The sequence below is a fragment of the Anabrus simplex genome, chromosome 1, assembly GCF_040414725.1.
Source record: "Anabrus simplex isolate iqAnaSimp1 chromosome 1, ASM4041472v1, whole genome shotgun sequence".
Lineage (NCBI taxonomy): Eukaryota > Metazoa > Arthropoda > Insecta > Orthoptera > Tettigoniidae > Anabrus > Anabrus simplex.
The window spans coordinates 521,452,775-521,474,607 of NC_090265.1; the positions used below are offsets into that span (position 1 = coordinate 521,452,775).

General features: G+C 37.8%; 1 protein-coding gene across 4 annotated transcripts in view; it reads left to right on the forward strand.

Annotated features, from left to right (window-relative positions):
• Window positions 1–21,833, forward strand: part of LOC136857068 (leukocyte elastase inhibitor) — a 111,754-nt gene that overhangs the window by 88,115 nt on the left and 1,806 nt on the right. For all 4 annotated transcript variants that reach the window (XM_067135439.2, XM_067135440.2, XM_068225052.1 and 1 more), the window contains 4 exons: window positions 4,787–5,000; window positions 10,006–10,220; window positions 17,258–17,443; window positions 18,503–18,644. In XM_067135439.2, coding sequence (XP_066991540.2) covers window positions 4,787–5,000; window positions 10,006–10,220; window positions 17,258–17,443; window positions 18,503–18,644 — 757 coding nt within the window. The remainder of the gene's footprint in view (window positions 1–4,786; window positions 5,001–10,005; window positions 10,221–17,257; window positions 17,444–18,502; window positions 18,645–21,833) is intronic.

The window sequence follows — 21,833 nt, forward strand, 5'->3', positions numbered from 1 at the left end:
TACATAATAGAAAAATCCATGTAAGCAATCAAATATATCAAAATCAATTTAATTTCATACAATATGTCAGTACAAAACTCACCAAGGTTGAAGAATGAAATTGGCATGATGAAACCACACTCTGTAAAGTTTATATTTAAAAATATGAACTGACAAATGCACAAAATGTTAAACAAATGTTCCACAAAAAAATCTGAACTCAAGAATAACAGGTGAATACCACTCGACAATGTACAATATTTCACATCTCCACTGCAAAACTATCAAAACAGTGTGTTTCACAACAAATTAGTTTATATGGTGTCAGCTTTATTTTATTACAAGGGTGGTATTACAGTATTATTGTACCTTCTTAATAAGCGGGAGGGCTTTGATGCTCCATTATCTCTATCAGAAGACTAGGAGGGTCATATGCTTTGAGAACCACTCTATTAGTGAGAGCACTGCTGCGCTAGTTTGAGTATTGCTACACTCTCAGAATGCTGAATGACAGCTACTTGTGTCACAGCCCCAAGTACAAGGGTTATATTATTGCAGAAGGGGAGGGTGGACTATACCTTATGTCAATAGGTTTTGTACTCTGACAGTAAGAAATTAGAGGACAGAAAATGATTATGGATTTTTAAAAAGGTACTCAAATATAAATACATCAATTTTTATTTTACATAGGCCTAACTAATATTTAAAGAATGGTTATATGTTCAGGGCAGGCAGGAGTGGGGGGGAGTCGAATCTGGTATATGCCTCTGACTATAATCTAAGTATCAGTTCAACAGTATTCACTCACTCACTCACTCACTCACTCACAGAATCATACCTCGTCTATAGTCCATATCATGCAATTACTGTATGCCCACCATACTTACTAAATAATGGTTGAACCAGGCGAGTTACCCATGTGGTTAGGGGTGCGCAGCTGTGAGCTTGCATCCGGAAGATAGTGGGTTCAAACCCCACTGTCGGCAGCCCTGAAGATGGTTTTACATGGTTTCCCATTTTCATACCAGGCAAATGCTGGGGCTGTACCTTACTTAAGGCCACAGCCCCTTCCTTCCCTTTCCTAGGCCTTCCCTATTCCATCGTCGCCATAAGACCTATCTGTGTCGGTGCGATGTAAAGCATATAGCAAAAAAAAAATTTAAAAATAATGGCAATTATGATATTTGAATATAATTACCCAAAAATTGTTCAAATGGTACCCTTTAATTAGCCACTTGCATGACTAATCCATAGTGAAAATTTGCTTGATTGAAAGGGAGTTCCTATTATGCCAGATAGTTTTAGAAATAGATACATTAACAGATACCTATCCAGAATAAGTATGTGAGAAATTAACTTCATCACTTTTAAGAAAAACTACTTTATGTGACTAAAGATGTTCGTGTGCATCTATTGGAAAGAAGTAGAAGTAGAACCGATTCCATGAACTTCTAAAAGAGGGATCTAGAAAAGCTTGATTGTGAGGAAATGAGCCAAAAACCTGAGGTTGAGGCTAATATTACCCAGGATTTTTGCAACATAACCCCATAGCCTATGAAGCAAATGGAGGGTTGCACAGGCAGGTATAGCCTACTGAGTGTATGAAGAAGTATACATGAGAACAAGTTGTCTCTCGATGTATCTTTCAGGCTCAGTTTCTACTAAAATTGTCATTTCTAAGGCCATCTGGATTCAAAACACAAATTTCCTGCTCCTCAAAAGGGTGCATTAATTAATTCCACCAGGATGGTCCACCACTTGTTGCTTATAAAAACAAGTCTTGCTTCAATAGTCCATTCATAAGGAAACAGGATTCAAAACACTTTGATGCTATACAGGTGTCTGTGGATTGCTCTACTGGACTAAGACTATTTCACCATCCCAAAGCTCAAACATGGTTATTTTTGAAGAACATTAGAAGTTTTCTTCTCTTAAAGTAATGTATATTTTATATCTAACAATTGAAGATGAGACTGCCTTTGAGACTGAAACCAAATCCCTCTCCATTCCTCACAAGTGCATTAATTTATTCTTTAGGGAGAGTTAGCCTTTGAGGAAATATGCCAATACTTCTATCCAGGCTTGTCATACTTTGTTTTTGTCCATCAGAACAATATACAGACAGCTATTAAAAATATGTGGACCTTACTAGTAAAATTTGCTGATGCACCTGTCAATAGATTGAGGAAATTTTTATTTTTACTGGAGAGTCCCCTACTGAAAGCTATTCAGATCTTAAGAACACACTACTGTTGACCAAAATATTTTGTGCACTCTAGTTTGGAGGTTGTTTATGACATAACCAATAGCCCTGTAGAAAATCCAATAACACCATCATTTTCTTCATTTCATTTCATTTTACATTAGGTCATGTATGTTTCAAATTTTTTATTTATATTTTAATATTTTTATCACAGGTGGAATGGAAAAAGAGCCTGTTTTTAAACATGTTTCAACCTGTGTTTAATGTAAGAAATTGTTTCTCAGAAATCTGTCATCTGATCAAATCCAAATTCTAACACAATATACATTGGGATATTTTATATATTGTATATAAATTTCAAAATTCTGTGTATCCAAAATTTTTTCTTTTTTTTTTTCAATAAGGTACCATTTTCTTGGCTCAGAGTGGTTGGAAAATTGCATTCTTGGTTGTGCTGTGATCTTTATATATACAATTGTTATGCTGTTTGACTGTGAAATACATAAATGAATTCACTTTTTATATCAGTTTGCATTTGTATGGGGTAGAATGATATGTATCAGTAGCTGACCAGTGCAGGGAAGTCGTTCGATGTTGCTATGATAGTGCAGGACATTGTACCATACCATACCTTGCTTGGAGTTGAAAATACTGCTTACAAATTGCATGTACAGTAACATTTGATAATAAGACAGAAAGTATGTGTTTAATTTAGGTGGAGACCTTCAACATCAGAATTCCATTGACTCACAAACGGGAAGAGGTTGGGTTGTCACTTAGACATGTGCATCCTGTTTTCAGTACACCTCAAAAGAAAATTGAACAAATCACTAAAAATTAAGTTGAACTTATCTGGCTGCCAGTAGCTCACTGTGAAATGAATTCTACAGAACTGGTTGGGGTCTTTGTAAAGAGCAAAATTGCAAAAATAAACAAAGCAAATGCTGAAAAACATAAATGTAAGAAGAGACCTATGTCAAGAAACCTTACATTCCATGATATGCCATAGAAATTGAAAAAGAATATCACTGCCCATAGTAGGCCCTACATATTTATTTCTTATAAAGTCTAATGTTATGTCGCAGAAAGGCAGGAACATGAATACGAGTACATAATCCTTCTTCTGATGCTGATCAGTCATTGTGTTTACCCTAATATGTGTTCCTCTTAATGTGCCATTCTCCCATATATGACTAGATTTGACATTTGTGTGTTCCTTTACGTATGTATTTACAGAGTTGGGAAGTAATCAAATTACTTGTAACAATTACATTCTTAATCATTTTTACTTGCACCATTACTTTTTAAAAATGTAATTTTTACTTTTAATTTACTTCTTGAAATTAAATTGTAATTGTTACGTTTTAGTAATTTACTTTTTTTTTTCCTAATGGATTTAAGTCGCACTGACACAGACAGGTCTTATGGAGACGATGGGATAGGAATGGGGTAGGAGTGGGAAGGAAGCGGCCATGGCCTTAATTAAGGTACAGTCCCAGCATTTACGTGGTGTGAAAATGGGAAACCATGGAAAACCATCTTCAGGGCTGCCGACAATAGGGTTCGAACCCACTATCTCCCGGATGCAAGCTCGCAGTTGCGCGACCCTAACCGCACGGCCAGCTCACCCGGTAGTAATTTACTTACGTCGTACGGAAGCAGAAATGTGAAAAACTAAATTATGATGAAGATAACGAGGTACTCTCTTACCTCTCCAGTACTTTCAAAAACATTCCAACAATGATCTTGAAATTATGGTAAAAGCAGGTATTCCTTCAAGTGCCCTTATAGGGCATCTTTTCAGCAAATGCAAAGATGTACTTTCCCCTTTAAATTGTCAAGGATTAGTGATGAGATTTAAAGAAACAATTTATTTATTTTGCAAAGTAAATGAAAAATAATATCAAACACTAAAAGTCATTAATTAAAATAAAATAAGATGGGGAAAGATCATTTTGAAAATTCCAAGGTATTATGTTTAGTCTCACCTATAGCAGTCACCATTTCTGTTGGTCCTTGTCCTGGTGTCCCCTTTGGTAAACGCGTGACCTTCATCCAATAGCATGCAAATAGAAACGCATCTCCAGTCGGCTGTGGTGAGGGATGGAGAGCCAGCAACATCAGGCACTGTCGTCTCTTCTCTCTCTGCGTGGCCAAGGACCTTCCCAAGTGGTGATCGGTATAGTGATGATAGCCATTGAATGCCTCTATGCTAAAAGACCACATAAAATTATATAATATTTTCATTACTTTTCCTTGCAAATTGTTGTATTATTCCAGTCCCAAGTGAAAAAAAAAAATCAATGATTTCCTTACGACGAACATTCTCTAAAGTAATTGTAATTTTGGGTAAAAATTAATTTGTAATCGTAATTGAGCAAAATATTTCTCATGTACCGGTAACTGTAATTGAGATTCAATTACTTTTTCTTGTACTCTTCCCATCATCATCCGTCTCTTATAAGTGAATTGAGAGCTATCATATTAACATGTCTCACAATTATTCAGTTTTACATATGTGTTGGTGGGTCCTTATCTATCTGTGTTCGTGGAGAACTTTTGGGTAATAAATATTTCAATAAAATTGTCTCTTCTTGATTTCAGAGCTGTGACTTGATGACCATTGAAATAGTCAATAAGCTTTTTGTTCCAACACATGTTACAATCAAACAAGAGTTCCAGACAACAGCTCTCAACACTTTCTTGACTGAGGCTCTCTTGGTGGACTTCAGTAAAGATGCTGAGCAAGCTGCCAGAGTCATCAACAGCAGGATTCAGAAGAAAACACAGGAAAAGATAAAAGAAGTAGTCTCTAAAGGTTAGATTAAATAACAGATCACTTATCAGAGGTCTAATCTGAGCCAATATCAAAGCCAACAAAAGTGGAACACCACATAATCCTTTAATGCTGACATCTATTACCATAGTGATGATAAAAATTAATAAAAGATGATACTGGCTTCACAACTTGTTGAAGTACTTTCAAACAGTTTTGATCCTCAGTATCAGACTCTTGGGATAGAAACACTTGATGTCTTGCATCTGTGCTTAACAAGACATATTTCTCCTTTTTATAAAATGTCACTGCTTGAAAAAAAATTGGTTACCGTATTTTCTAACAGTACAACTGCCCAAAGAACATTCAAAACAAACAACAGTAAAAATGCCCATAACTTTAAAAATAACCTGATATCACTCATTGAATTTGTCATTTTATTTTCAAAAATGATATTTCATTCATAATGAATTTTACCATTACTACTATATAGGTTATATATTTCTAATGGCAGAATGAGGATATATATAATAATTACAAAATATTTCTACTCTCTTACATCAAGCAACATAATTAGATTGGGTTATACTTATATATAGGGCTTGAAAAATTTTCTTCTGACCTAGGTACCAATTCTGGAAACCAGATGCCACAATAATACAAACACAGTGTGATGCATAGGCCTACATATTTTGGGCTTAAATTATAGTTACTGGTATAAAAAGTACAAACTTAACTTAGTGTACAGGCTGTCCCTCAAAGATTACAACAAATGAAGAAAATATAAGCTAAATTTTACAAAGCAGCAGCGTATGTTTTGTGTGCGGCATGTCCATACACATGTCTTGTAGTTTGTACTGAAATACCAACTTTTCACTGTTCTGGATGGATCAAAACTCTCTAATGGTGACTCTTTCATGTCAATAAATATTAAAGTAGTAAGGCTGTCAGACCACATTGATGACCTCCAATCATCATTTATTTGGACCAGGCTGAGTGGTGGTTGAGGCGCTGGCCTCCTGAGCCCAACTTGGCAGGTTAGATGCTGGCTCAGTCCGGTGGTAATTGAAGGTGCTCAAATACGTCAGGCTCATGTTGGTAGATCTACTGGCACACAAAAGAACTCTTGTGGGACTAAATTCCGGCACCTTGGCATCTCTGAAAAACTGTAAAAGTAGTCAGTGGGACGTAGAGCAAATAGCATTATTTATTTGCCCCATTAAACTAAACCCTATCTCACAAGAAACACTTTGCGCAGATAACACTAAATACGATATGAAGCAACTTTTTTTTTTTTTTTTTTTTGGTCACAACTTTGCTCAAAAATTCCCTTAACTTCAGCCACTTGCCAAGCACTTTGAATTCTGATCATTCCTATTGACTTCTTTGTTTTACTTTGCCCAAAGTCCATGGTAGAACCGAACCCAAATGCTGTATGGTACTAATGTTTCGATCTCCCTTTCTTCAAAATTCTCTAGTTCATTCCTTTCTGGCCAGGTAAAAGAATCAAATACCCAGGTGCACATTTCAAAGGTATTTATGCTCTTGAGAAACCTTTCCTTTCTGCATTTTGCTTCATATTGAACCAAAGCTTCTTTGTCAGCTTGAAGAGAAGAACTGGTACTACTATTCTACTCATGTAATTGCACACTCATAACCCAACATAATGAAATATATTTCACATTCGAGGTAAATCTGAAACTTTGAACTTTATCTGGTAACAAATATACTGTAAAAACACTTAAGCTCTTTAGGCTTTTCAGTCATGAAATTACCAGAGTTTTGCCCCAGTGTAGCAGTGCGCTCATCAGTTAGATTACTACACTTTTCCAACTGTGCTGTTGAGACACCACTGCAAGCCTTTTATGTAGAGCATGCAGTGATGGTGCACTAAGGGAAGCATGTACCTCTACTTGTGTAAATGCCTTCCTTTATGCCTGTTTTTACTCCATCCATTCACATAAAAATCAGATCTACTAGCAGTAAATTTTGGAATACCAAAGTCAGAAAATCCTAAGCACCAGACTTGTATTTCCAATCACCAATGGTCACCTTGTACCTGGGATTTTGAGTCCTGCTTATATATCATATGTACAATTAGTAGGTTATTATTGCACTATTAATTAAATAATATTATTTGCTTTATGTCCCACTAACTACTTTTACACTTTTTGGAGACACCGAGGTGCTGGAATTTAGTCCCACAGGAGTTTTTTAAGTGCCAGTAAATCTACCAACACAAGGCTGACGTATTTGAGCTCCTACAAATTCCACCAGACTGATCCAGGTATTGCACTATTGAACACCAAGAAAATCAAAACATAATACTCAGCGTATTCAGCCAGCTGACAGCTTCTTTGGTGGCACTGTGCAGGTCCTGGGTAGATACTTCAAACCTTCTCTGTGGATAGTCCATGGTTACATGCTGATTAGTCTATGGTATGTCATCGCTGTTACAGATGAGACTCATAGGTTTTCCCCACTTGTACAGTCAGAACTTTCATCTTCCATGGTACATTCAAGCCCTGTTCAGTGATATCCATACTCTCCCTGGTAAGTTGAAACCAAAGGGCTGGATCAGAGGATCAGAGATTATGCTGTACCTAGGTAGTCGTACAGGGAGGCCTGCCTGGCGAAAGTCTTGAGCGATGACTGCAGGCACTATGCTGGGATCCACACCTCAGATGACACAGCTGCAGGCGAAGTGATGTGCAGATGGCGGTGGTGTCGAAGGTGGCTATACCACGTTCTTGAGAGGATCGGTGGAAGGTCCCTCGGCAGATAGCTGAGTAGATGGAGGGTGAATTGTGAGAGCAGTGGTGGGAGGGATAGATGGGAAGAGAAGCCATCAATAGGGGGAAATGATGGGACGTAGTTGTGGTAATAAGAGGAAGGAGGGAAGAGGTGTGTGCAGAAGTGATGGTGGTGGTAGTGGGGACAGGTAGGGTATACGAAATATGAGCGGAGGTGGGAGCCGATATGGTAGTGGTGATGGGAGGGCGGGAAGACGCAGGTAATGGGGGTGAGGAAGACGGAGAAGGCATTTGTACAGCACACGCAGCAAGTTCTTCATGGGCATCGAGCTCAGCTTGAATGTGTGGTGGTGTGGGGATCACTTGGGGAGGCGGCGATTATTGAGCACTCCATTATCCTAGACTGAGAGGGAGGCAGTTGCAGAGTCAAAGTAGAGGAGGACCTCTGGTGCTGGATCAGGGCCGTGGTAGAATCTTTGTACAAAAGCGACACCGGTCGTGCGGAGGTCACTATAAATGTCCTCGTCCGAGACGGCGGGATCAACAGAACAGACGATGCAAGAAAACATGGCTGGGGAAGGCTGTCCACCAACTTGGGGCCAGCCGACATGTGTTATTGACTCGGCGAGGTGCTAAGGTATAGATGTAGCAGCACCCCGGCCGAACAAAAAGTTATAGAATGTGTGGGAAGAGAGAGTAGTCCTCTGAGATGGAGATGTCAATGAAAGACCGGTTTGGGATATGGTACCATATCTGAAGTACTTATTTGATTATTGTTTGCATGAAGGAGCTATGCCAAATGAATGGAGAGTTGGTATAGTAGCACCTGTGGATAAATGAAAGGATAATAGACATAAAGCTGAAAATTACAGGCCAGTAAGTTCGACATGCGTTTCATGTAAGCTTTGGGAAAGCATTCTTTCTGATTATATTAGACATGTTTGCAAAATCAATAACCGGTTCAGTAGGAAGCACTTTGTGTTTAGGAAAGGTTATTCCACTGAAGCTCAATTTGTAGGACTCCAGCAAGATATAGCAGATATCTTGGATTCAGGAGGTCGAATGGTCTGAATCATGATAGACCTGTCTAAGGCATTTGATAGGGTGGATCATGGGAGACTACTGGCAAAATTGAGTGCAATAGGACTAGATGAAAGAGTAACTGAATGGGTGGCTATATTTCTAGAAAATAGATCTCAGAGAATTAGAGTAGGCAAAGCTTTATCTGACCCTGTAATAATTAAAAGGGGAATTCTTCAAGGCAGTATTATAAGACCTTTATGTTTTGTTATATATATAAATGATATGAGTAAAGAAGTGGAATCAGAGATAAGGCTTTTTGTGGGTGATGTTATTCTGTATAGAGTAATAAATAAGTTACAAGATTGTAAGCAACTGCAAAATGACGTCGATAATGTTGTGAGATGGACAGCAGGCAATGGTATGATGATAAACAGGGTTAAAAGTCAGGTTGTGAGTTTTGCAAATAGGAAAAGTCCTCTCAGTTTTAATTACTGTGTTGGTGGGGTGGAAGTTCCTTATAGGGATCACTGTAAGTACCTAGGTGTTAATATAATGAAAGATCTTCATTGGGGTAATCACATAAATGGAATTGTAAATGCAGGGTACAGATCTCTGCACATGGTTATGAGGGTGTTTAGGGGTTGTAGTAAGGATGTAAAGGAGAGGGCATGTAAGTCTCTGGTAAGAACACAAATAGAGTATGGTTCCAGTGTATGGGACCCTCACCAGGATTACTTGATTCAAGAACTGTAAAAAAAAAAATCCATACAAAAGCAACCTGATTTGCTCTGGGTGATTTCCAACAAAACAAAAGAGTAGCGTTATAAAAGTGTTGCAAAGTTTGGGCTGGGAAGACTTGGGAGAAAGGAGATGAACTGCTAGACAGTGGTATGTTCCGAGCTGTCAGTGGAGAGATAGCGTGGAATGACATTAGTAGACAAATACATTTGAGTGGTGTCTTTAAAGGTAGGAAAGATCCCAATATGAAAAAAAAGTTGGAATTCAAGAGGACAAATTGGGGCAAATATTTGTTTATAGGAAGGGCAGTTAGGGATTGGGATAACTTACTAAGGGACATGTTCAATAAATTTCCAATTTCGTTGAAATCATTTAAGAAAAGGCTAGGAAAACAACAGATAGGGAATCTACCACGTGGGTAACTACCCTAAATGCCAATCAGTAGTGACTGATAGTGACAAGCAATATAATATACAGTTCCTCTCTTCTTATACCTACATTATTATTAATTATTTTTCTCCCTGTCACTGCAGGTTCTCTCTCTGCCGACTCAGGTCTGGTCCTGGTGAGTGCCCTCTATCTCCAAGGAACTTGGTTATGGCCCTTCACTGTCAATTGTACCACCAAGAAACCATTCAATGTCAGCAAGACTACAAGCAGAACAGTAACAATGATGAGTCAGGTGGAAACCTTCAACTATGTGGACCTCAAAAAACTAAAGACTCGGGTTCTACGGTTACCTTTCAACGTGAGTTCTTGAGGTAAACAGTTAACCGTCGGAAGGTATGGATCCAAATGAGTTCAGAATATGATGAATAATGGGAAATTACAGTTTTCACAATAAGAATTTGTATTTGGTAATGTTAGAAGGTAATATCCGGCTTCATGCCTGAAAGGTTTGTCTCATGGCCTTCAGTTATGGTACGATTCCTGGTCGTGTTGGAGATTCCGTCTGCATTTTATTAATTCCTTTGGCTCAAGAACTAGGTATTTGTCTCAATACACACACCTTCATACACCAGTAACACATCGCACTATCAATCACTACAGATATATGCAATAGTGAATACAACCCTATTCATTTGGTTGGCATCAGGAGGGGTATCCATCTGTAACACAGAGACAACTCCATACATGCAACACAGTTTTCACCTCTGACCTCACCAGGATGTGGAAAAATTAGTGGAGGAAGAAGAAGGAGAATGTTAAAAGCTAGTAGAATGTTGTTGAAGGTGATAATAGTTATTATAGAGTTCAAAAGACCTCAAAATGATGAGATCTTTTAATGGATGTGGGAAATAAAAGCATATCTAAGAGAACAGGAAGCCTAGAGAAGCATTTAGTCAATGTTTCAGAATTATATTACTTAACAGCAGAAGCAGCTGGTGGAAAAATTATGAATATGCTACACAGTATCAATTATTGAATTATAAGTTTATCTAATGATGAAATAGTGAATACATCCCCATAGTGAATAAGTCTTTATGGTGTTCTTTGTTACAACAAAACTTACCGATGATTCTGAAGTTAAAACTCTCCATCATTGAAATCATGCTTTATCCTATAGACATGTTGCACCAACACCTTAAGAAAGTTTTGGTACGTATTTTAGACATGAGACACATATTTCTGGCTCAGAAGTAGTCATAAGTGCTGTGGCCTAGATTTTTGACATCTTTGACATTTATAGAAATGAATTTTGCAGGTTGCTCAAGATTGTGTTTTGTAATAATTGAACATTTTCATCAATGTTCCTAAATTCAGGCCATCTTACATGACACTCAGTTCTGTTTTGATATTCTCTTAAGTAGAACATGTACATTTTTACAGCAACTTCATGTTCAGGAAATCGATTGGATAAATTGTCAAATAAAAACCCCTATAATTTAGCAACTTTGCTGCATCTAAATAAGTCATAGATTGGAAGCAGTGATTAGCTTTCTGGATGATGTGATCACATACTTCCTTAGCTTCAATTTGCTGTCACTTTCAGGATAATTGGGTGAAGATAGCGATGATTGTTTTAAGAGCAAGTACAACTTTAACACTAACAATAGGAAAATATGGAAGATGAACGAGGGTACTGGTAAAAGGAACAGAAGTGCTGTGAAGGGTGTGAAAAAAGAAAGACAACCCAGACCTCATAAAACATACAGTAATACCATCAGGGTCAGAAGAGAACAAGTTTTGATCAAGGAAGGTTGAACAGGAGTATGCAGTCTTGCACAAGTAAGTAGAATTAATGCCAGTTGCCTCTTATAACAGGCAAGGGATGCCGTGGATGTATTTACTGTCCTTCCTCAGAGAGGGTTTGCAGGATGAAACAGCAAACATATTGTTTGTAGCGTATCTGATGATAAGGATTCTCTAAAATGAAAGGTGACAATGTGCTTTTTACTGCAGTGGCATTTGTTGATCTTAACTGGAGCCGATTATATATCAACGTGAAGCACTGATTGTAAAAAAAAAAAAAAAAAAAAAAAAAAAAAAAAAAAAAAAAAAAAAAGTGCTATCAAGCGAGGAAATTTTTGTCTTCCAAATAATGTTGAAGCATGTTGGCCTCCAGATTAGTCTTATCATGGGCAGAATTTTTAAACTCGGCAAAACTTTGTAGTAGGTCCTCTTCATTTTCATAAACAACTCCAAGAGTGGTAGACTGAAGTCCCATCCAGTTATACAGCAACGAGGAATACCCACTAGCTTCCTCAGTCTCTAAAGTAGGCAAATGCTGTATTAATCTTAAAAAGCAATTCAGAAAATATTGATACATTAAGAAAAAATTCCTGGGTGATATATTCTGTGAAGTTTCTGGGCCCATTAATAAATACAGTAGATGAGTGTAAGAGTGAATATATAGGGCATGAAGGTAGAAATCTTTAATTTTTCCCATACTTAATCAACAGAGCCACACATTATTGAAGCTCTATCATGTATCTGAACAATAATTTTTACTAAGGACAGCAGCTTGAAAACATAATTTTCGAAAGTTGCTACCAGCAACAAATGTGTTGAAAATGCTTTGACATACAGTAGGTTCTCTTCCTAAGGGTTTCCTTTTCATTGCAGAAGCTTCTTTCTCAAAAGATTGAAACCCATAGTTTCACAGTATTCTAGCCTGGAACATGTTGTTCTAATGAATGTTAAAAGCTATGCAAAATATTTGTTGGTTAAGAATAACAGATTCTTTTTATAATATACTTCCACAACAAACACTTGCCAAGTTGTGTTGTATCTATCCATTGTCACTGGAAGTTTCTGAGTTTGACCACACCTGCTTTCAAGTTCAAGGTTCCCATCCCAATGGATCTTCTTACAATAAGATTGTAAAATCATCAGATATTTCTGCTGGACTCTATAGCCTACTTGCTGTCCATAAGGGAGATGTACCAAGGGAAGTTCATTTAATCATTCAAGTTCTTCTTTGAAAGCCCAGAGGACCCTCAAATCACTTTTGTATTATCATTTCCCAACTTAAGAGAAAATATTAATTATAGTTACAAAGATGGAACACCAATAGCTGTGACTGCTTTTGGTCCCAGTACCGGTACTCTTTAGATGTGAATGTCAAAGTGGCGATTCCCTTTAAAAATTAGTGTTAGAAGTAGGCCTAATTGACACAACCGAACTATAATTGGATAGTATTATTTTCTAATAACTCACCCTATCAATCTACGGCAGTTTTCACATCTATATGTGTTTCTATAGAAAGGTTAAAATAGATTATGGTACCTATTCTCCATATGATGCCAGTTGCCAAAATAGATAGGCTACTCAAACTGCTGTTTGTTTATGGTTCATTTTGAATAAAATTCTCCAGATATTTTGTATGAAAACTGGGCTGATTACTATAGATGTTAGGCCTCTTTAAACAACAAGCAGTATCATCATGTATGAACATTGCAGTACAGCCTAAGCCACTGACGAGTGCAGACGTATTGAGTGGAGGGTCCCTGGAGTGGGAGAAGGGAGTGCAGGTGCTGAGTGCAGGAAGGTACTGAGGAGTTTACCGACAATGATTGGTGTGGAACAATACAGGGCGATTATAGGAGAATGGCAGGGAAGAAAGAAGAAAGAAGAAGTGAAATCAGGAGGGCGTAAAATGGAAATGGAAGTGAAAGGAGAATTAATGCTATCAGTGGCGGTGATTATAATATTGCTATGGATTGGGGGGGGTCGAGCTGAACCTAGGTCAGACATCTAGTGAAAATATGAGCTGGGAAGACATGGAAGCAATCAGAAGAGTTGTAAAAGAGGTGGTTGTAGAAGTCTGCCCCTTTGAGCAACTCCAAAATATGATTCAAGAACAAACGAGGGAGTTTGAAAAAATGAAGGGATGGTTCCGAGAAAGAGCAGACGATACAACATCACAAGTGAGGAAAGTGCAGCATTAAGGGAGAAAATAGAACGATTAGAAGAGGAGACGCTGAAACTGAAAGCAGAAGTGGAATCCAACACTTTACATTGCAGGAAGAAGTGCCTATTTATATATGGTGTGCCTGAGGAGATGAGAGAGGACAAAGTGCTTACAACCTATAAAGTAGTGGACTTAATTCAGGGGAAAATGAAAGTTAATTTTAGTGAAGTGGACATAGACGATGTGCAGAGAGTGGGAAGAATTAGAGGCAACAGGCCTATCAAAGTACAACTGTTTTCTACACTGATGGCTGATATTGTGGTTAGCAGTGCAGGTAACATGCAGAGGGAAAAAATATGGATCAAGAGGGACGTGGGAATGGAGGCGATCAGGAACAAAAAAATACTTAGAAAACACATGATACGAGCTAGAAATCAAGGGGTGAGAGCAACTATCAGAGGACAAGAACTAGTGGTGTCAAGCAGCAACTGGAGTAGAATCTGGTCTGTAAATAGATTGATGGACCTAGAAATGAAGATAAAACAACACGAAGAAACACAGAGAACTGTAGCGATTAGTGGGGAAGATAGGCAAGTGAAAGATAGTGATATGAGAGAAGAGGGGGGGGAGGTAGTAATGTTAATACCAAAAGAAACAATGTGCTGTGCGAAAAGAGACAGGGAGAGGTGCCAAGTGAAAATGCGATCATAAACACTGATAAGGAAGGAGCAGAGGATAATGGGGCAAGAGAAGGTAGGCCTAGGGTCACAGACACAGTTACAGCTAGAATCAAAGGAAGTCAGCAGAGTGGAAACAGTGAAGAAATGGCGGCTCAGAGGGAAAGGGAATGCTCAGAGGCAACCTGGAAGAGAGTAGAGCAGGGCTGGAACGAAGGGTGGAGCAGAAGTTTAAGAAGTAGAAGCCTAAGATACATGTGGGAAACAGGAGGAAATGATGAGGGTACTGCTAAAAAACATAAAAACGCTAATAAAGTTAGCAAGAAGTAAGAGAATTGTTACAGAAGGCAGAGTGACAACAAAAGGATTGAGCGTGGTATCTTTGTGAAATGGGCTAGGGTAATTTTATGTTATTTGTATGTGAATCTGTGTTTGGTATGATGTAGGAATAAGAGGTGGATGGGAGGTACAAGGAAATTTGATAAAGTAAATTATGTGTTGTTTATTGGATTTAGGAGTGAAGTATGGTAATTTTATGTGAGTCTGTGTGAGGTATGAATAGTGAATTGATGGAAATGGTGGTGAAGATTGAGGAAAATGAATATTTGCTGTATTGATGATGAAAGCTTGAAGGTAATTGGATAAGGAAACTTGGTAAAGTAATTAGTGTGTTGTTTATTGGATTTAGGAGTGAAGTAAGGCAATTTTATGTGAATATATGTTTGGTATGAATAGTGAATTGAAGAATATGGTGGTATAAGGTTGAGAAAAGTGAATATTTGGTGTAATGAAGATGAAAGCTTGAAGGCAAAATGAAGGTTGAGAAAAGTGAATAATTGGTGTAATGATAGATGTATATGCTGGATGCTAATTGTGTGTGAACTTTGTTTGGTATGAATAGTGAATTGATGAATAAGAAGTGAGTGGGAGGTAGGAGCATGGAGAGTTTGATATATGAATAAGAAGCGAATGGGAGGTATGAGATTGGAGAGAATGGAAGTTTGAAGGTAATATGGAAAAGTAATTAGTGGGTTATTTGAGAGTGTTATTTGTTGGAGGTTTGTTTATGGTGGTATAAGGCTGAGAACGAATATTTGGTAAGAGGCGAATGGGAGGTATAAGAAAATTTGGTAAAGTTATTGGTGTGTTGTTTATTGGATTTAGGAATGAAGTATGGCAATTGTAGGTGAATATGTGTTTGGTATGAATAGTGAATTGATGAATATGGTTGGTATAAGGCTGAGAAAAGTGAATATTTGGTGTACTGATGATGAAAGATGGAAATCTAAATAGTGCAGTGATGGTGAGATAGTACAGTACAGCAGATTGAGTAAGAGTAATAAGGTCATTATTTGGTATGTAGTAAGGTAATCTGGAGTTGATTTGGAGTGTTAAGTGTAAGCAAATGATTGTGGAGTAGGAGGGAGTTTTGGCACATAATGAAGTATAAGTTGCAATTGGTATATAGTAAGAGAATCTGTAAACGATCTGGAGTAGGAATAGGTGGTATAAGGTTGAGGAAAATGAAAAATTGGTGTAATGTTAGATGCATAAGTATGGTGCTAATTGTAAGTCTGAAGGTAATGTGGAAAAGTAATTAGTGGTTATTTGATAGTGTTGTTTGTTTATTGGAAGTAGAGCTGGCGGAGTATATAGTCGAAGAGGTCAAAGCGTTGGACTGCCTTCTCGTTGCTCAATTGAGGGCAAGCTGGAACTCTAAAGAGTGCAATGGTTGTGAGGTAATAGAGGTACTGCAGTACAACAGATTGAGTATGTCATTAAGGAATTTAAATTATAGAGGTCTGCCCTGTGTAAACAGAAAAGTATGAGCACTCAGCAGTACATGCGATCTTGCCTGGGTTTGCTAGGAGTGGAAGTGTGCTGCCAGACTAGCTGACTTAGGCAGACAATCTGGGACATGGTTAATGTTGCGTAACCCCAGCGGGTGCGCAACATTGTCAAGTCAACTGGTATCAGCATCTGGCATTCATTGTCATTTAATTTTGCTCCTATCAGTGGTGCATTTCATACCATTTTAGTTTGTATTTAATTTTGCCATAATACTCTAACAATTTAATTTTGCCGTTGTAAATATGTGTGCCGTTACTGCCGTAATGCAATGGCCATTGGATCTCTGGAAAGGAGTAAGCATGGCCATTTATCAACATTTGTGGTTTATATCATTTTAGTTTAAATCTGGCTGTAGGTTGTACAATGTTATTTTTCTCATTTATCAGATCAAAAGGGTATTGTTTACTGTAGATCTCGAGAAAAATAATAAACAAAAAATAATAATAATAATGTATGAAAATTGATGAAATATGATTAAATACAACTCAACAAAAACCAAAGTTAATGTGGAGACTCCATTTTTAATTATTAATTCCTTTAATTAAGTAGTGCAAATATATGTGACATGCCTTATATTGTTTGATTTTATTACTTGCAATTCAATATATAAGCTACTCATCATATTACACATTATTTACCCTGTTTATATAACCTATTTATTTTAAAAGCTTCATATTTTTTTACTATAGCAAATTTAAATATGTTTAGATTAACTATAAATTTAAAATATAAAGTATCACGATACTGATCCATTTCAAATTAGTTACAAAAAGATCTGCATACTACTTCGTACAGTACTGACTAATAAACAATTCATGGAGTCAGAAGGAATATGTACTAACAGTAGACATTTTCTCAAATTTGGAGTAATTTGAAGTGACTACTATGTTCATTTATTTTTAGGGCAAGAACATAAGCATGCTAATTTTTCTGCCCTATGAGATTGATGGCATCGCCAAACTCGAGAAGAAGATTTCACAGCTGAATATAAGTGCCATCTTAAAGTCCATGAAAAACAAGGAAGTGGAGTTGTGGCTCCCCAGATTTAAATTTGAAGAAACAATTGATCTGAAGGATAACCTTACAAAGGTGAAACTTAATTTTAGCGCTCTATAATCCAAGTAATGTACAGGGTCTTTTCAAAAGAATGGTGGGGTTTTGTAAGCAAATAAAATAGCCATTTCCCATCTTACGCAGGTGGAACTTGTGTCATTAGGAAGAGCAGCTGTCCAAGTTTGCAGTGTATTACTGGACATTTGTTTATGCTCATTACAGGGCCATGAAGCCACAGTTTCAAAAATGATGAGTCAGCAGGAGAAGGCGTGTTCTCCAATTTGAGGGGTGAAAATCCCTTATTAAAGTGATTGTATCCCAAATTCTATATTTTCCTCCTCATTTTCACAAGAATATACAAGTGGTCCTCGATCGTGTTCTTCTACAACGCTGGATTGGCTGTGCTAGAGATGACAACAACTTTCTCCTGTGGCCACTCCATTTGCTGGACCCCATGCCATGTGATTGTTTACTTTGGGGATCTGTTAAAGATAATGTTTACATATCACATCACATTATCTTTACGTCCCTCCAAGAATCTTTGGGGTTGGTTTGATCGATGTGTGCTTTGTGAACAAGGGCGTGGACATTAAAGTACTATGAATAATGCATCTCAAACTTGGACAGTGACTCCTCCTAATGGCACAAGTTGTACCCATTTAAGGCAGGAAATAACTATTTTATTCACTAACGAAACACCATTATTCTTTTGTAAAGACCTTGTATTGTAAAATGTAAGATGATATCACCTTACCATTATACAGTAATATCTGAGCATAAGTTGACCTGTTATGCAATATTAAGTATATGCTGCTGAACATCGTACAGATGATGAAATTGCTCATTTCTCAAAAAATATTAAGTATTTTGGAAAAATAACTGATTGCACAGTTAAACTGATTAAGTTACACTTTTCTATAGAAAAGAATACAGGATATGGGATATAAGATAATAATGTTCATGATCTCTGTTGCACTTGGTCATTACTTCATCAATACTGAAGTCCTATTTCTAGAGTTGATGATACAAATACTCTTTAATCTCAAGCAAGCAAACAAGCAAACTTGTTACTGGAAATGCTTCTTTCCTTTCCAGATGGGTGTAACAGCTATGTTCAGCTCAACTGCAGATTTCTCTAACTTAATGGACCACAACAGTTCTCTTCCAGTCAGCCACATCACCCAGAAGGTGTACCTTGATGTTAACGAATTTGGTTGTGACGCCTCAGCACCCAGCAGTAAGCTCATGTTTTCATTTACTAATAGGTGGGAACTCATCATTAAGGTGTCAAGTATCTATGGTCTGACAATGTGAGCAGACCCCTTGATTTAATTTGGCAAGAGCAGGCTATGATTTTTTGTTTTGTTTTACAAGTTGCTTTATGTAACACCGACACACATAGGTCTTATGGTGATGACGGGACAGGAAAGGGCTAGGAGTGGGAAGGAAGCGGCTGTGGCCTTAATTAAGGTACAGCCTCAGCATTTGCCTGGTGTGAAAATGGAAACCATAGAAAACCATTCTCAGAGTTGCCGCCAGTGGGGTTTGAACCCACTATCTCCCGAACACTGGATTCTGGCCGCAGTTATTGAGCTCGGTAGCAGGCTATGTGCTGACACTGGGTTTCACTCTCTTCCTACCTCTTTTATCATCATCATCTCACAACCAGACATGCAGGTCAGTGTCAAGATGACACAACTCAGATCTAAGCATTTAGCCAGATATTTAAAATACAGTATTTGAATTTGATGCGTAGCAGCACAGGCTATGAAAGTATGAGAGGAAATAGTATAGTATAATGTCTATTTCCCATCTATTTTTTTCTAGTCCATTATAGAACAGCAATTCTATGTGCTTCAAAATGTATTAGAATGAGTTCTTAGACACTCCCAGCACTAAAAGCTGTAACATAAAGAAAAAAATAGATGGGAAATAGACATTATACTATACTATTTCCTCTTATACTTTCATAGCCTGTACTGCTACGCATCAAATTCAAATATTGTATTTTAAATATCTGGCTAAATGCTTAGATCTGAGTTGTATAGGGTCAATATTTGCAAGCTCAATGGACATAGCAGAGGCCAACAAGCAGTGCTTGAACCCACTGTAACTCAGCTATACCATAGATGAGGTGGATGGAGAAGAAAGTAATTGTATTGTTATAAATGCACGATACCACTTCTCACAGAAGGTGGTGGAAGTGTCATCGCTCTTCGTGCAAAGATGATCAGCCCAGTAATACAATTTGAATCACATGAAGATACTTATGCCAAAACTTCCCCTTAACCAGGTTGTGAATAGTGATGTTTATAAGAATATAAAGAACATCAGGATTAATGCTGGTAGGTTATGTATTTCAGCAAAAGTGTAACTGTTCAAACTATACTTAAAAGCAAATTCCTAACTAGCAAGGATATCAACATAAGAACTGAAATAATTGAAAGAGATAAAAGTTAATAATAATTCTTAACCCTCCGTCGGGCGCACCTCTGAACGAAACAAAATCAGGCGCAGCCGGCCTGAGAGGCCACCCATATATTTTAACCCCTCCTCTCTACCTAATAGTTTGCTTAGGATCTAATACTTTGCTAGGATCTAAGGAAGGCAAATATACCAAACTAATGGGAAAGAAAGTGTTTATTACATGAAATAAAGCTTAAACTAAAACATCAAAAATTGATCACTTATCACAAAAGAAATGTTAAAATTAGACTAATTAAACATTATAAAAGAAAAGAACTGAAATACAAAGGTGAAATACACTGTCTTCTGACGTGGGACCATCCTTCTTTGCCGCAGATGTGAACAGAAACCTACGATGAATCTTCAGAATCAGCAGCTGAATAACAGGTCTGGCACAGCGGTTTTACGTGGCTTAGACAGATTGGTTCATGACAATTATGACACTCGTAATTTGTCATCCTTCTGAATCCTGTTTCAGCCATGCATGTACCACACTTGCGTCTTTTGGGAGGTATGGAGGAAGACGTTTCACGCTCTTTTTGGGGCAAAAACCTTTTCAAGCGCAATTGCAGCTGAGTAGGCATTCCACTGGTGTTCAGACTTTGCCGGGCTAGATGTCCAATCACTAGTTGATGAGACAAAGTTTTGAGGAAGATTCTCCTTCTTAGTGCTTCCAGTCCATTTCCAATCGAAATCACTTGGGAATTTATGCCGGCTATGTTCAGACAGGCAAAGAAAATGACCATCGGCCAGCGTCTTGTGTTCCGACTCACATTGAAAGTTGCAGACATTTGGTCAGCTGTGTCAACTCCACCTTTGGTTATATTGTAGAATGTAAACCCTTCTGGCTTCTTCTGCACTCCAGTAGATTGATCAATGGCATCAGTTTCACAAAGTGATGAAATGAGAATTACATTTTTCCCTTTCTTTGGTATGTATGAAATCAAAGTGTTACCATTGTTGAATCCGAACAAGCTGCTATATTGATCCCTCCCTCTGACATTGACAAAACTGGGCGGCAACTGCTTTTTATTTTTTCTTACTGTCCCAACATATGATAGCTTCTTCTCTTTCAAATCATTTACCAGATCAATGTCTGAAAACCAATTGTCACAGGTTATGTTACGCCCTGTCTCAAAAATAGGCTCAGCCAATCGTTTGACCACGTCACTTGGCTTATTGCTTACTTTATATGGCCCTTCAGGCTGTCTTCCTGCGTAAATTTCCATACTGTAGGTGTAGAACATTCTGGCATCAACAAGGGAAAATATCTTTATCCCATACTTGGTGGGTTTAGATCGTATGTATTGTCTGAAACCGCACTTTCCACGAAATCCTGGCAACATCTCATCGATTTTGACATTTTCTCCCGGAATGTAGTTCTTTTGACAGTTGTGAACAAAACAATCAAACAGTTCACGGATTGGGCAAAGTCGATCATATTCTTTCCGTTGTGAACGGCTGGTACGATCGTCAAAACGAATACAACGTATGAGGAACTTGAACCGTTTTATACTCATCACGAGGCCAAATTTTTCAATCCCAACTCCTTCTGTTCCCCATAGTTCCTCCAGACTCTGACGGTTTGCTCTGTAAGCTCCAGCCAGGTACAATAGACCAATGAATGCCCTAATTTCTATGAGGTCTGTTTCTCTGGCATCTCTATCTCTGGCAAATTTGGCTTTGACTGAGTCAATATATTGGTTGGTATATTTGACAATCAATTCCAAAATATCGGTATTGAACAAACATTCCCAACATTGTAATATGGTTTTACAATTTCTTGCATCTCCTTTTACACCTGGAAGGTGTGTAATGATGTTGTGACGTTGTGCATGACGAACAGCAGCCGGAGATGGCTTTTTGGTCCACTTTGTCTGTTTGTCTCTTCCAAGAAAAAAGGCATCCGGTATGTTCTCTTCTCCTTCGTCTTCCTCACCACTAGTCCCTCCTTCCTGTT